Here is a 12870-nt window from a genome sequence, read left to right as displayed (position 1 = left end):
GACAGGCACTATTATTATTGTCATTTCCCAAATGAGGAAACTGAGGCACAGAGAAGTTGAATGACTTTCCCAAGGTCACCCAGCCAGACCTTACGACTGTAAGCATTATGAAGGCACCAGCTGTATGCTGGGCCAGTGCAGCCACCACACCATGACGGAGACCCCACTGTGCACCTCGTTCACAGCACCCACACTGCTGGAAGCCCAGCGCCACTATGAGAATGTGGTGCCGGGCGTCACATTTATGGGCTTCGGTACGTGCCATCATTTTATGGCTTCACTCATATCAGAATGGAGGTCCCCGGTTGCTGACTCAGCCCCCCGTCCCGAGGACCCCAACCTTGTGGCTGCTGTCCCTCGCGGCACCTTTCCCTCCTCCCGGTCCTCTCCCTCCCGTCTCTGAGGAGGGAGTCGGCAGGCCAGTTCTGTAACGTGCCGCCAGAGGGAGCTGCCCGCGGAGAAGCGGGGCTCTCACCCAGGTCCGAGCCTGGACACCGCGGGGAGGCGGGCTGCCGCAGCGCGGCTTTCACTCTAGAACGTCACCCAAACGCAGGCGACAAATGCTATTGGGGACGCACGGTGACTTCACCGCGGCCGCGCGAGCCCTGGTTAGTGCTTTAGGACAGAGGGGAAACAGAGGTAACAAACGAAGGTAGTCAGAGTACAAGTTTCAGGTAAGATGGAGAAGTCCTGGAGATGGGCGATTCAGCAGAGTGCGTAGTGCTAAAGGGCAGACATTGTGATCGGTGTTCTTACACACACACACACGCGATAACAATAAAGGGGATGGGCATATTACGCCTCGAGGGTGGTGACGGTTTGTACTTAGGGGTGTAGTTAACCCCAAGCTCACTGAGTTGCATATATTAAATATGTATAACTTTCTGTATGTCAATCATACCTCAGTAAAGCGGCTTAAAAATTTTAAACCACTTTATTGAGATGTGAGATACATATGTTCCCAAAGTACTTTCCCGTTCAGAAGAAAGAGGAGCAGGAAGGGGAGGAGCAATAAAGCGGCTCGGGCAGTGTGGAAGAGGCCCCGGGACGGCGAGGCAGGGTCTGGTTCCCGCAGGGGCTCGGAGCCAGCGGCCCGGCCCGACACCCCCGCCTGGATGGCCCCGGCTCCCGGGGCTGGAAGGTGGCGATGAGGACCAGGCCTTGCGGCAGGACGGAGCGCACGGCCCTCGGGAGGCCCAGCACCTGCTCACACTGGCGATGGCTCGGGCCGGCCCTTGTGGGCCCTCTCCAGGCAGCGCTCTGAGCTGTCCCCCGCGCGCGCGCGCGCACCCTCCCCAGGGGCTCCCCAGCCTCCGCCCCTCCCCGGGATCCCGGAGCACTGCCGGCGCGCGGCCTCCGCACACGCCAGACCCGGCGGCCCCGGAACTCCGACTCCGCGCGGCCGCGCGCCGCCCCCGCGCCCGCCCGGGCCGAGGCCCCGAGACCCCGCGGTGACGGCCGGCCGCCAAAGTCGCGGCGCCAGGGCGGCTCGCGCTCGGCGGGCCCGCGGGTCACTGCACCATGCGGGGCGGCGCGCCACGGGGACCCGCCGAGGCCGACCCGGAAGCCCCCGCGCCACCGGAAGGCGGGAGGGCGGGGCCTGCGCCGCGGGGGCGGGGCGGGGACCGGCGGGCGGGCGGCCTCCGACCTCGGCGCGCGGCGGGCCCGCCTCCCACCAGGTAAAGGGCTCCGGGCCCGCCCCGCGAGGCCAGGGCAGGGCGCCCGGGGCGGGGCGGGGCTGGGGGCCTGGCCCTCCCGATGCGGGGTGGCCCTGCCCGGCACTCATTTTCCGTGTGGAGAAACTGAGGCACGGAGAGGTCGAGGTCGCTCCAGGAGTAAGCTGAGCGGCGGAGCTGGGTTAGACCCGCAGCCCGACTCCAGGGCCCGCGCTCCCCGCTGTGCGCCTGCGCAGTCACGGGGGCCTGTGTGTGAGCGTGTGCGCGCGCGCGGTGGGTGTTACAGATGCGAGGGCGCCAGGGAAGAGGATCTGGGCGTTAGAGGGGATCAGGAAGGGATGTTAATGGCTAAGAGGGGAGATTAGTTTCGGCTCGGGATCGGTAGCTGCGTTAGTCTTTTGAAAAAGAAACGGGGATCTTTGATAGGCGGCCACGTGACCTGCTGTGGTCCCGAAGGGCAGGCAAGGTGCCCTACCCCGGGCCTGTGAGGGGCGCTCCCGCTCAGCTCCGGCCTCAGCTGCTGCGGGAAGGCCGGCTCGGCGGTGCTGGCTCTTCTGATTTTTTCAGGAGAGATGGAATCTGAGCTGTATGTGGCATCTCTGGATTTTTAAATACTGGCAACCAGTTCCTTTTTTAAAAAGTCTGTGGGCTAATTGACAGTGTTTGCTGCTGGGATCCACCTGCAGCCTTTGCCCTGGGGCATCGGGAGGTGGGAAGGCGAGGTTTACAAGGGCCAGGTGCGCAGTGGCGTTTTGCAAATTCCACCGGAGAAGTGGAAAGTACTGAGGATCCCGGGCGAGCGAGATCATCGCTCTCTCTTAAGAGGCTCCGCTCCTCTAATTTTTTTAAAGAACAAGGCGCGTGGAGGTCTGTGTTAGCTCTAAAGCCTTCCTCCTGCCTCCTCTCCTACAAGGTGGTCCATCTCAGAAAGCCGGATTGCAGTCTCAGGGGCGGGCTCATCTCCCTCTTCCCCAGAACCCTGCTGTAATCAGAAGTAGACTGTACCTTCCCTGTGGCTGGCAGATGGGCGCGCTGTGACCAGAGCTTGTTTTATGGACAAATCCGATTCTGAAATAGGGGTGATATGGAGGGGGCACTCCCACCCCTCTGAGGTCTGTCCCGTTTGGAGTGCTCCTCCTGCCTCCTCACCTGCTGCCCGTTTGCTTCCAGACAAAAGCAAGCTTGGAGTGGGAGGAGGAGAGGCAGGACTGGCTCCCTCAGTCTAGCAAGCCTGGAGGAGTCAGGAGGCTGAGCTTTTCAGCAAGCGCTCAGGAGATGGGGCTGCAAGCCTTTCCTCCACAATGAGAGTCTGTTGATGCTCTGGTTTCTAAAATGATTCTCGCAAGGAAATTAAACCGGCTCTCCCTTGGATCGAGGCAGCCACAATGCCACCTCCACCCGTGGCGTGGAACTGTTGAACCCAGCCGGAGTTGGGCCACTTCCTCCGCCTGTCCTCCCACACACAGTGACACCCGCTGGCCTTCCAGTTCTGCAGAGCCCTGGGCTTGTGCCTTGTGCTGGTCTGACTGGGCTAAGTGGAGGTTGGAATTAGCATTTGCACAATGATGCCTCATTAGCCCCTGTGGGTTTTGAGTTAAAGTCATTGAGAGCAGGTCGGAAGCTGTTTTTCGTTCGATAGACAATAGAGGGTAAAGTGCGCATATATCTGTTTCCTGCCTCTTTTACATGCGTTTTCTTGCTGTGCAGACACTGTTCCGAGAGTGCAGATTTGTAATTCTGCAGAAAGCCTGTTTCAGGAGTGGCGTCTGGGCACATTGCACAGGCCTGGAAGCCAGCCTTTCGGACCAAGTGTGGCAGGGCTGGGAGCCCTCGCGCCCCTGGGAATGGGAGCTCACTGCCACCTCCAGACCTGAGCTTCAGCTCCCTTTTTCTAGCATAATTGACAGATAAAAAGCTGGATATAAACCAGAGCTAAGCTAGAAGGTGATTAGATATTTTACAGGAGGATTTTTAGCTTCTTGAAAGGTTTTACCATGAAATTAATTCCTTTGGTTATCTTAATATGTATTTGAAATAAAACTCGTTTTGTTTGTCTGAGTAGCTTCGCAGGACCATGGCTGCTGGGTAAACCAGATTACACCCTCCGTCCTCCCGTTGCTGAGCGGCTTCTGCTGTGATCAGTCCCTTCGCTGTTATAATGCTATTTTATTATCCTGATGTTTGTGTGTGGACAAGTCTTGACCTCTGCAAGAGTGGAAGGGGCTCTCTTCCAAGGAGGACGAGGAGGCATTCACTCTATTTGCAAGTGGGTGCTACTAGTGAGCAGAAGGGCCTGGAAGCCAGGAGGACGCCTGGAGCCAGAGCAGGACAGGCAGACCTGAGTTCTCCTCCAGTCCCCTGGGTAACCCTGCAGGGCCTGCCCCCCCACTGCCTCTCACACCCCTCTGGGTAAACAGACACATCTGGGAGGCACCTGTTTGCAATGTCTGAACCCGAGGACTGAGTGACAGACCTGAGCCATCCTGGGTCATGATCTCTTAGAGTCTTGCTGTCCCAAGTGAGGTCAGAAGACCACCTGGGGGCCTGTTGGAAAAGCACAATCTCAGCCCACCCATAGTGGCTATATTTGACAAGATCTTCAGTGACCCTATGCACTTGTGGGGAGTCACTGATCTCAAGAATATCAAAGGGGGAAAGGGGCTTTTACAGGGGTCAGAGCAAAGGATGCTTACCTCTCCTGGGACTGCAGAGAAGTTCTGGAAACCTGACTGTGGCAATGTGGTAGATGTACAGATTGGCTATAAGGGCTCAAAATTCTCTCCCAGAATTGGGAGGATGGTGTTCCATTAGAGACTGGTTCTGGATTATCCTCGGGTCAAAAAAAGCTCATATAACCAGAAGATACTGAGTAACAGGGTCTGCCCAGAACTCCCTCAGTAAGGCCCTTTAGCGACTGTTGGAATGTTTCAGCCTCGAATGTAAATGGCAGTGTTGGTGAGAAAGGAAAGTGCCTGTCGAGCTTGGGCCGGGCGGGAGCTGGGAGGGGAAGCCCAGCTCATTGATGCTGTGATTTTTCCCTCCCAGCCCTGCCCAGTGGCCCGACAGCGTTGGGGCTCTCCATTCCCAGCGACCCCGGGCCAAGCCCACCCAGCCCTTGCCCTTGCCCCTGCTTGCCATTTTTCCACCAGGGTGGCCAACAGTTTCCTGACCTCAGAGAATTGTTCTAAAGGTCATTGTTCCAAAGGTCCATCCGTCCATCTGTCTGTCTATCCATACATATGCAACCCCCTGGGGTTCTTTGATATCCTTTATTCTCTGGTTGTTTCATCTTACTGCCTCATCGTGTCCCTGCCTTTAGTGTCCCATGTGTCGAGCTGGACTGACTTTAGGAGTAGCTGCTCATGGAAGCCAGAGGTGTGCCTTAGTAACGAACTTAGTCATGTTCGTTTAGAGCCATCTTGTCTGCGGGTCTGCAGTGTCCCACACTTGCACCAGGCGCCTTGCATCTCTGCTTAGACCTTACAGGAATCCAGCCTATAGGTGGTTTATCTCCATCTTACAGGCGAGGAATCTGCCTCTGCTCACGGTCACACGGCGGGCAAGTGCAGGCGCAAGGCCATTATGGTTGCAGAGTCCTGTCCTTTCCCCTCCTTTGGCGTGGCATGAGCTGATGCCCTCTCACACAAAAGAGGACACGAGGGTGGGGCTCTCCTCATCTGCCAGGCTCTGTGCCTCAGGGATTGCCTGAGCTGGTGGGAGGCTGCGGACGCAAGAGAGGGTAGGCTTGCCTCACTTGTGATGACCTGGGGGAGCGTGTGGCTGGATTGCTCCTTAATCCGCCATTAATCAGAAGTTAATCAGAGGGCAAAGAAGCCCTTTCATCCACTCTGCTGATTCTGTTTGCTTATTAGCTAAATGCTGCCTGCTTTCTCTGTGAGGAGAACTTGTCACATGCCTGGGTGCTGTCCATCACGCACATGGCGGAGCCACTCTGTCCGCAAAAATGAGGACCCTTCCTCAAAATTCTAGGGAGAGTAACATTTGGGTGGAAGTGCTCTTTCACTCATTAACTCTCTGCCTTTGGAATGCTTCCTCCGAGGCCTGCCGAGATGCCTATCCTGGTGGAAGACGTCATGCAGCTGCTCTGCTCCATTTCTGAGGAGAGGAAGATGAAGGCAGCCTTCAAACACTCAGGGAGGGGCGCCCTGGTCACAGGAGCTGTGGCCTTCGTTGGTGGTTTAGTTGGTGGCCCACCGGGACTAGCCGTTGGTAAGTGCAAGTGCCTCATGGGTGTCGTGAAAAGGCCTCAGACCCACAGAGACCTCGTGAATGTCTGTCCTGTGTGAGGAGTCTGTTGGGTTCAGACTGAATCTGTGAAGTGGGCTTTGTGAGCATAATTTGTCCTGTTTAAAATTCAAGCTTCTGTGTCTCACAAGCGTCGGGTACTCTGAGAAATGGCATCTGTGTCGTGCAGACCTCGAGGACACCTTTCCCCTGGGGATGTGTCCTAGAGTCTGAAGATAGCAGGTGTCTGGGGTCCCGGGGATGGTCTCCCTTCCCCCGTCACCATTCCATCACTGCACAAGGGAACCAGGGAGGAGCCGGGGTGTGTGGAGCTCCTGCTGGGAGCAGATGCCGTCTGGCCATTGCACAGAAGCTCGTTCAGAGTGAGCTGCCTCCTTCCGAAAGAAAGCAGTCCCATGCAGAAAAAGTGACAAACGAAGTCCTAGAGGGGTCCTCCCTGTCCCTTTGTTTTACCACCTGCTTCCGTTTGGGAACCAGTTTCTGGCAATGAATGAAGTTTGGCTGATTTTCCCATCATTCCGTGGAGCTGGGATGAAGTTGCTTCCTTTGGATTAGGAGCAGGAAGAATTCCTTCCTATGTGGCCCAAACCATGGGCTGGGGTGGTGTCAGTTGGCCACCGTTCGGGCCTGACTTGGGGAGGGGCAAGATAAGGCCTCCCTCAAGGGGCCTCAGATGGACCTGCCACCCAGGGGATTGGCTAATGGCGTGGATTGCCGCCCTGGGCTCTGCAGCTCCCTGCCGAAGGCCTCCTCTGTGCCAGGCAGCCTGTGCTGGGGACGAGGCCTCGGAGAGCTCGTGGTCTGGTGGAAGTGCTTTCTGGGTGACTTACAGGCTTCCCAGGAATACAGGCCGGGGAGACGGCGGCTTTTCTGCTGAGGTTGGCTCCTGTTCCCCTGCTTGCTGGCAAGGCTTCCTGCTCTCTTCTTCCCAGTAGCAGGATTGACATCAAGGGACATTTCGTTAAGCTGAGGCCACACTGGGGAGAAAAATCAGTGTCTGGGTGGCCCCAGGCCTTCCATATACATCTCCCTCCCCGAACTCTGTGAGTTAGTGAGTCCTGACTTCAGCCTCTTGCCATCCCGGAAGTAGCCAGTGAGGGAGGAGACACGGCCTTTGCCTTCTTCCTCAGTGGCGTCCTGTATCTTTGTCCCGCCCCATCCAGTGTGCTCAGGGGAGGGCGTGCAGGGGTCGTTTGTCGTAGAGCTGTGCCCAGGTGCCGTTTTGGGAGCACGTGTTTTACTCAGACTGAGTAGACGCTGATAGAGAACAGGATGTCCACGTAGAGAACCTGGGGGGTTCGATACCTGCCACCCCTGGTCATGGCGGGAGCATCATTTTACTCAGAAAACAAAGAAATTTTCTCCTTGAAGAGTTAGTAACTTGGTGGTCGATGCTCCTCGTGTCTCTTTGGTTAAGTGCTGCTCTGAATCAAATATTGGCGTTCTCAGAAAGGTTCTCAGAAAGGTTTAGGTAGATGAGTGCCACTCTTGTCGGCTCTAAGCGTGTCACTGGTGTCACGGGCAAAGTTCGGTGACCCTTGTAACTTCCTGGTCCTCCCTCCCTGGAATGCTCCTTCAGAGCGGAGGGGAGGCTGTCCAGGGGCAGAGCTCGGCCCCAGGACATGAGCTGGCCTGACCTCGGTGGCAGAGGAGGTGTGCTTCCGGGCGCCTCCACGCTGGGCTTCGTGGGAGAGGCAGGTTTCACTGCCTGTTGGCCGAGTCTAGCCTGCAGATGGGTTCTCTCTGCCCTGGGCTGCATTCTTTTAGATAAACTTTTTGTTTTGGAATAGTACTAGATTGACAGAGAAGTTGCAGAAATAGTGCGGAGAATTCCCATATATCCCTCACCCAGTTTCGGCTCCCTTAATGTTAACATCTCATATCAGCCCGGTACATTTGTGGGAACTAAGAAAGTAGCACTGATACATATGTTACTGTTGACTATTCTCCAGACCGTATTTGGGTTTTACCAGTTTCTGCATTAATGCTCTTTTTCTGTGCAGGCTTTAGCTCAAGACGCCACGTTGCATGTAACCATCCTGTCCCCTTAGTCTCCCGGTCTGTGACATTCTCAGACTTTGCTCCTTTTCCCTGGCCTTGATCGCGTTAGGAGCACTGAGTGGGTGTTCTGTAGAGCACCTCTCGATTTGGGGGTACCTGATGACTCTCTCAGGATTAGACTGGGGTTATGATCTTTGGAAAGAACACTGCGGAGGTGAAGTGCCCTTCTCATGGCACTGTTTCAGGGACACGTGACATCAGGACACATGACAGGACCTCCCTGGTGGTGTTCACCTTGATCGCCGGGTAAGGTCGTGCGCGCTAGCTTTCTCCACTATAAAGCTGGTTTCCCCTTTCCGTGCTCCATTCTTTCAGAGAGACTCACTAAGTCCAGCCGGGCTGCATCTTTTAAATATCTGATCACCAACACTTTAAAATCATGGGATTTTTGTGTGTGTGTGTGAGGAAGATTAGCCCTGAGCTAACTTCTGTTGCCAGTCCTCCCCTTTTTGCTTGAGGAAGACTGGCCCTGATCTAACATCTGTGCCAGTCTTCCTCTGTTTTGTGTCTGGGACACATCCCCTGCATGGCGTGATGAGCAGTGTGTAGGTGTGTGCCTGGGATCGGAATTTGCGAACCCCGGGCTGCTGAAGCGGAGTGCACGAACTTCACCACTACACCACGAGACCAGCCCCTCATGGGGCTTGGTCAAGATACAAATCTGGTATTCTGTGCGGCAGCAATTGGTTGGCATGTTGTAGCCACTGCCGCTGTAGACAGGGCCCCAGCTCTCCAGGTCACCCCAGGCCCACTCTGCCCACTTTGCTCCTTTCAGTTGCCTGCCTGGCTCCTGAAGGCACTTGAGTTTGACCCCTGCCCTGGGGTGCCGTTCTGCAGCAGACCTGGTTAGACAGAACTTTCCGTTGATACGACGTCTTCAAGTCCCAAAATAGTGTGCCTCAACTTTGATAGGAAATTTACCTCTGGAAATTTTTGTGCCCTTTTGGAGCAGCAGAAAGAGCAATAGTTGAGTACATTAAATTTGTTATTCGTCATCATACAACTTTGGAGAGGTTGTATGAAAAACACTGCTTCAAGAGCACGGCTCTCCTGGTCTGTCCCCAGGGTCCTGTAACCACCTGGTTTCACTGGAAACGTCCCAAGTTCAGGGGCAAGGAGCATACTAGCTGTTTGATGGAGGAAGCAGCCTCTCCTCTGAGATGGCCCTCCCTGAGGCCACGCAGGCCTCTTGGCCCTCTCCTTTCAGGTGAGAGAGGCTTTCACGGGAAGCAGGGACGCCCGCAGCCCCTGAGGAGGGTTCAGTCAGCTTAGCTCAGGGCAGATGCTCCGTGTCGCGCCTCGAGGGTGCAGCTCCGGGAAGGCGCGCTTGGGTGCCGGCTGTCTGAGCCCAGTGGACGGAGGGCCACAGAGACCTTTGCCCTCCAGCTGCCTGGTAGAGCAGAAGGAGCCGAGCCCCGGTCCACCGGCTCCTGAGTGTGACCCCTCGTCCTGCCAGCTGCCGTGCTCTCCGAGAGAACCTGCGGCCGGCGTCCATGAGTCAGGCCACTAATTGAAGCTTCCTTGTCTTCCAGGGGGCGCCGTCGGGGGCCTGTTAGGGGCCTGGATGACGAGCGGGCAGTTTAGGCCCATCCCACAGATCATAATGGAGCTGCCGCCGGCCGAGCAGCAGAAGCTCTTTAACGAAGCCGCGGCCGTCGTCAGGCACCTGGAGTGGACGGATGCCGTGCAGCTGACCGCGCTGGTCCTGGGCAGCGAGGCCTTGCAGGAGCGCCTGCTGGCCGTGCTGGTGAACTATGTCACCAAGGAGCTCCGGGCCGAGGTTCGCTACGATGACTAGGCCACTGCCCGGGACGTGAGGGGCTCGTTAGATGACTCTCCTCACTCCTAGGAGGGGACCCGGGAGCTTGGGAAGCCCCAGCACTGGGGTGTCACCTTAAACTGGAGCAAAATCTCCTGCTGTGATTTTGAGCAGGCTGCTGCTGTGCCATATCATGTTCTGGAAATTATTTATGAAGACGTGTTCTGTGGTCGTGTGCATTAATGCGCACTCGCAGCCCTGCGCCTGGGCAGCTGGCGAGAAGCGGAGGTGCGCCCGGCAGTCCTCGGTGGGCTCTGAGTGCGCTCTGGCTCACGCGGGAGAGCGGAGCAAGGCCGTCCAGTTCAGCTGTCCTGCCTTGTGAAGATGATGCCTGGCCCGAGCACTGAGCACCGAGCACCAGTGTGGGGCTGGTTCCCATCTCGTGGCCTCGGAGCCGCCCGTGCTGGGATCACCGGCGCCCGTCCCCTGCGGACTTCTGCGTGGCCTCCTGGAGGGGCAGGCGGCTTGTTGAGTGAATCTGCAAGCGGCTGTTGCCCCCAGCCCTTCCGTGCCTAGCTGCGGCCTGGCTCCCAGCTCCCGGGGGCTGCTTTCCCCTTTTGAAAAGTCACGGTACTTCTTGAGTGCTGCTTTGTAAACTAAGTCCTTTCCTAATAGTACTGCTCTTTCTGAAGTGGTAGGATTGCCGCTCTCCCTGAGAAATGTGTCCACCTGAAATTTCCCCTAATACTGTATTCACTGTGCTTTCAGAACCACGACTTGACTGTGTTATTAAATTACAATAAACTTTTTCTGAGCAGTCCTTTTCCTGTGTATTTGGTATAAGGCATCTCTAACATTCAGAGTCATACACATGGAACACGAAGGAAGGTACTGAATTTGTGGCTTTATAGGAGGAAAGAGCTCCCGATTCCAGTGCTGGAGGCCTGGTTTCCAGGCTGCTCTGGCCTCCGTGTGCTGCCAGCGTGTGCACAGCTCACACTGCCCGAGTCTCCTGGGGAAGCCGCAGGCCGTCCCGCAGGTCCCCAGGCCCTGGGGCAGGGTGGGGACTTGGGCTCTCTCCATGGGCGGGAGCAGTGCAGGCCTCGCTGGGGGTGCGGGGGAGGCACTCTGCTGAGGACGGTAGTGTCCCTCATACCCGTGTGTGTAAAGAACTCCAGGAGCCAGCCCTCATGGCCTAGCAGTTGAAGTTCAGTGCTCTCACGGCTTTGGTGGCCTGGGTTCGCTTCCCCATCATGGAACCACACCACCCGTCTGTCAGTGGCCATGCTGTGGCAGCAGCTCACGTAGAAGAACTAGAAGGACTTAGAATGATTTATAGCCATGCACTGGGGCTTTGTTGGAGAGGAGAGAAAAACAAAAGGAAAACTTCAGGTGAATTGGAACCCACGGTGATTAAGGATGGATTGAGGCTTTCTCTCTCAGAAAAATTGCTCTTTAGCTGGCCTCGTCTAGCACAAACCAGGTGCCTTACCATGGCCACACTCCTGGAGCTGATGAAGCCACTGTGATCATTCATGTGCTGCTTGAGTTGATTGGGGCAGGACGGGGATTCTCCTGACCCACAGGAGGTGACGGGGGGTTGGGGGAAGCCCCGCCCCTCCATTACTCTTGTGTTGGGTTCTACTGTGCCAGGCCCAGGGGACACGGGTGGTCCCAGCTCAGAGGTCCCCCACCAATGTCCACTGAAGCTCCTCCCCCGGCCTGCCTGCCTTTACCCCTGGGAGAAACACCCCAGGGAGCAGATGGCCCGACTCCTGACAGTTTGGGGTTGGGTGGAGCAGGCCCTGCTGAGTGAAGTCACCCGTGCCTAGCCGGTGCTGGGGTGACTTGCAGTGGGCCTTGGGGCCAAGAGGGCAGTCCAGGCCTCGAGTCCTGCCTTCCCCAGGAGTTAAAAGACTTCCCTTGCTTTCACCTCAGCTCCTGTGGCTTTAGTGTTTATATTTCTGTATCTTCTTTAAAAAAAAATCTTTTTATTTATTTTTGAATAGGTAATACCAGCTGGTACAAAACTTAGAAGACGCGAGAAGGTACGAATGGAGAGGAGGGCTTCCTGGTGTGCTGACCCCTGCCCGGCCCCCTCCCCAGACGGGGACAGACACTGTGCCAATTTCTTGTGCATTCCTTTACTCTGTTTTTAAGTTGTCTTTGAAACCCATTCATTTCCTTTTATTTGTCAATGTTTATTGCTGAAAACTTAGACAAATTCAGAAAAGTATAATGAATTAAGAACCACTACAAATTTCACCACCCAGAAAACCACTGCTCACAAATTTGGTATATTTCATGCAAACCTTTTAATGCTACGTATATGTGTTTCTAACGTATTTGCATTCTTAGCATTTAGACCTCTTTGAACACTGGCACCAAGTCGCGTGAAATAACATTTGTGATGGAATTGACAATTCCCCGTAGAGGTGTAGTGACTGTGTGATACTCCAGCACACTGAGCCACATCCCCAGGGGGTGTCCTTTGTAGGTTTTTACTCTTATAACACTGAGAACATTTTTGTGTTAATATTCTGTTCACATTTTGGATTATGATAGATAGTCTTTAGGATAGATTCCTCAAAGTGAAATGTCTGGATTAAAAAGTATACAGTATTTTTTAGGGCTGTTGTATTTGGTCAAAACTCTTTCCAGGGAGGCAGTATCAGTAATTTGCTCTTCCAAAAACAGGGTTTTGGGGTGCATATCTCATTGCGTCCTCACCAAGAAATAGAATGGTAGTATCTTATACCTTTACTAATTTGATGGATGATTATAGACATCTGGGTTTGACTCGTTTTTCTTTGGACTCCGAGTGGAGTTGACAAGGCTGGGGTGACGTCCTGGTAGCCGCCTGCCCATGGGGTGCTGAGAGCCCCCAGGCGCCTGTGGCCGAGGCCCCATGGAGGGTGGGGGGCACTGGCTGGAGCAGAGGGCAGGCTGCGGGCTGGCCCCGTCTGTGGCTAGCTGGGCAGTGGTGGCATGGTGGCTGCCAGTGGGGGAAGGAGGCAGCTGAGGAGGAAGCCTTAGGGGGGACCCAGTAATTGTAAAAAGAAACCATCTGCTCTGGGCCAGTTATTAACCTGCTTTGGGTGTTGATGA

At 55.6% G+C, this 12870-nt stretch overlaps 1 protein-coding gene across 5 annotated transcripts; it reads left to right on the top strand.

Moving 5' to 3' along the window:
• The first annotated feature begins 489 nt into the window (after positions 1–489).
• On the top strand, positions 490–10582 carry C26H19orf12 (chromosome 26 C19orf12 homolog). Of its 5 annotated transcripts, none has more exons than XM_014847013.3 (3): positions 490–674; positions 5737–5906; positions 9536–10582. In XM_014847013.3, exons 2-3 carry the CDS (start codon positions 5747–5749, stop codon positions 9799–9801), a joined length of 426 nt encoding a protein of 141 aa, XP_014702499.1. In that variant the 5' UTR covers positions 490–674; positions 5737–5746; the 3' UTR covers positions 9802–10582. The 5 variants fall into 5 exon arrangements, with proteins under 5 accessions (XP_014702499.1, XP_044615511.1, XP_014702500.1 ...); XM_044759576.2 differs by lacking the exon at positions 490–674 and adding an exon at positions 1399–1679; XM_014847014.3 differs by lacking the exon at positions 490–674 and adding an exon at positions 1697–1835.
• The last annotated feature ends 2288 nt before the right edge of the window (positions 10583–12870 follow it).

This window comes from Equus asinus, chromosome 26 (assembly GCF_041296235.1).
Source record: "Equus asinus isolate D_3611 breed Donkey chromosome 26, EquAss-T2T_v2, whole genome shotgun sequence".
Classification (NCBI taxonomy): Eukaryota; Metazoa; Chordata; class Mammalia; order Perissodactyla; family Equidae; genus Equus; species Equus asinus.
This window is presented reverse-complemented; position numbering and strand designations above follow the sequence as displayed.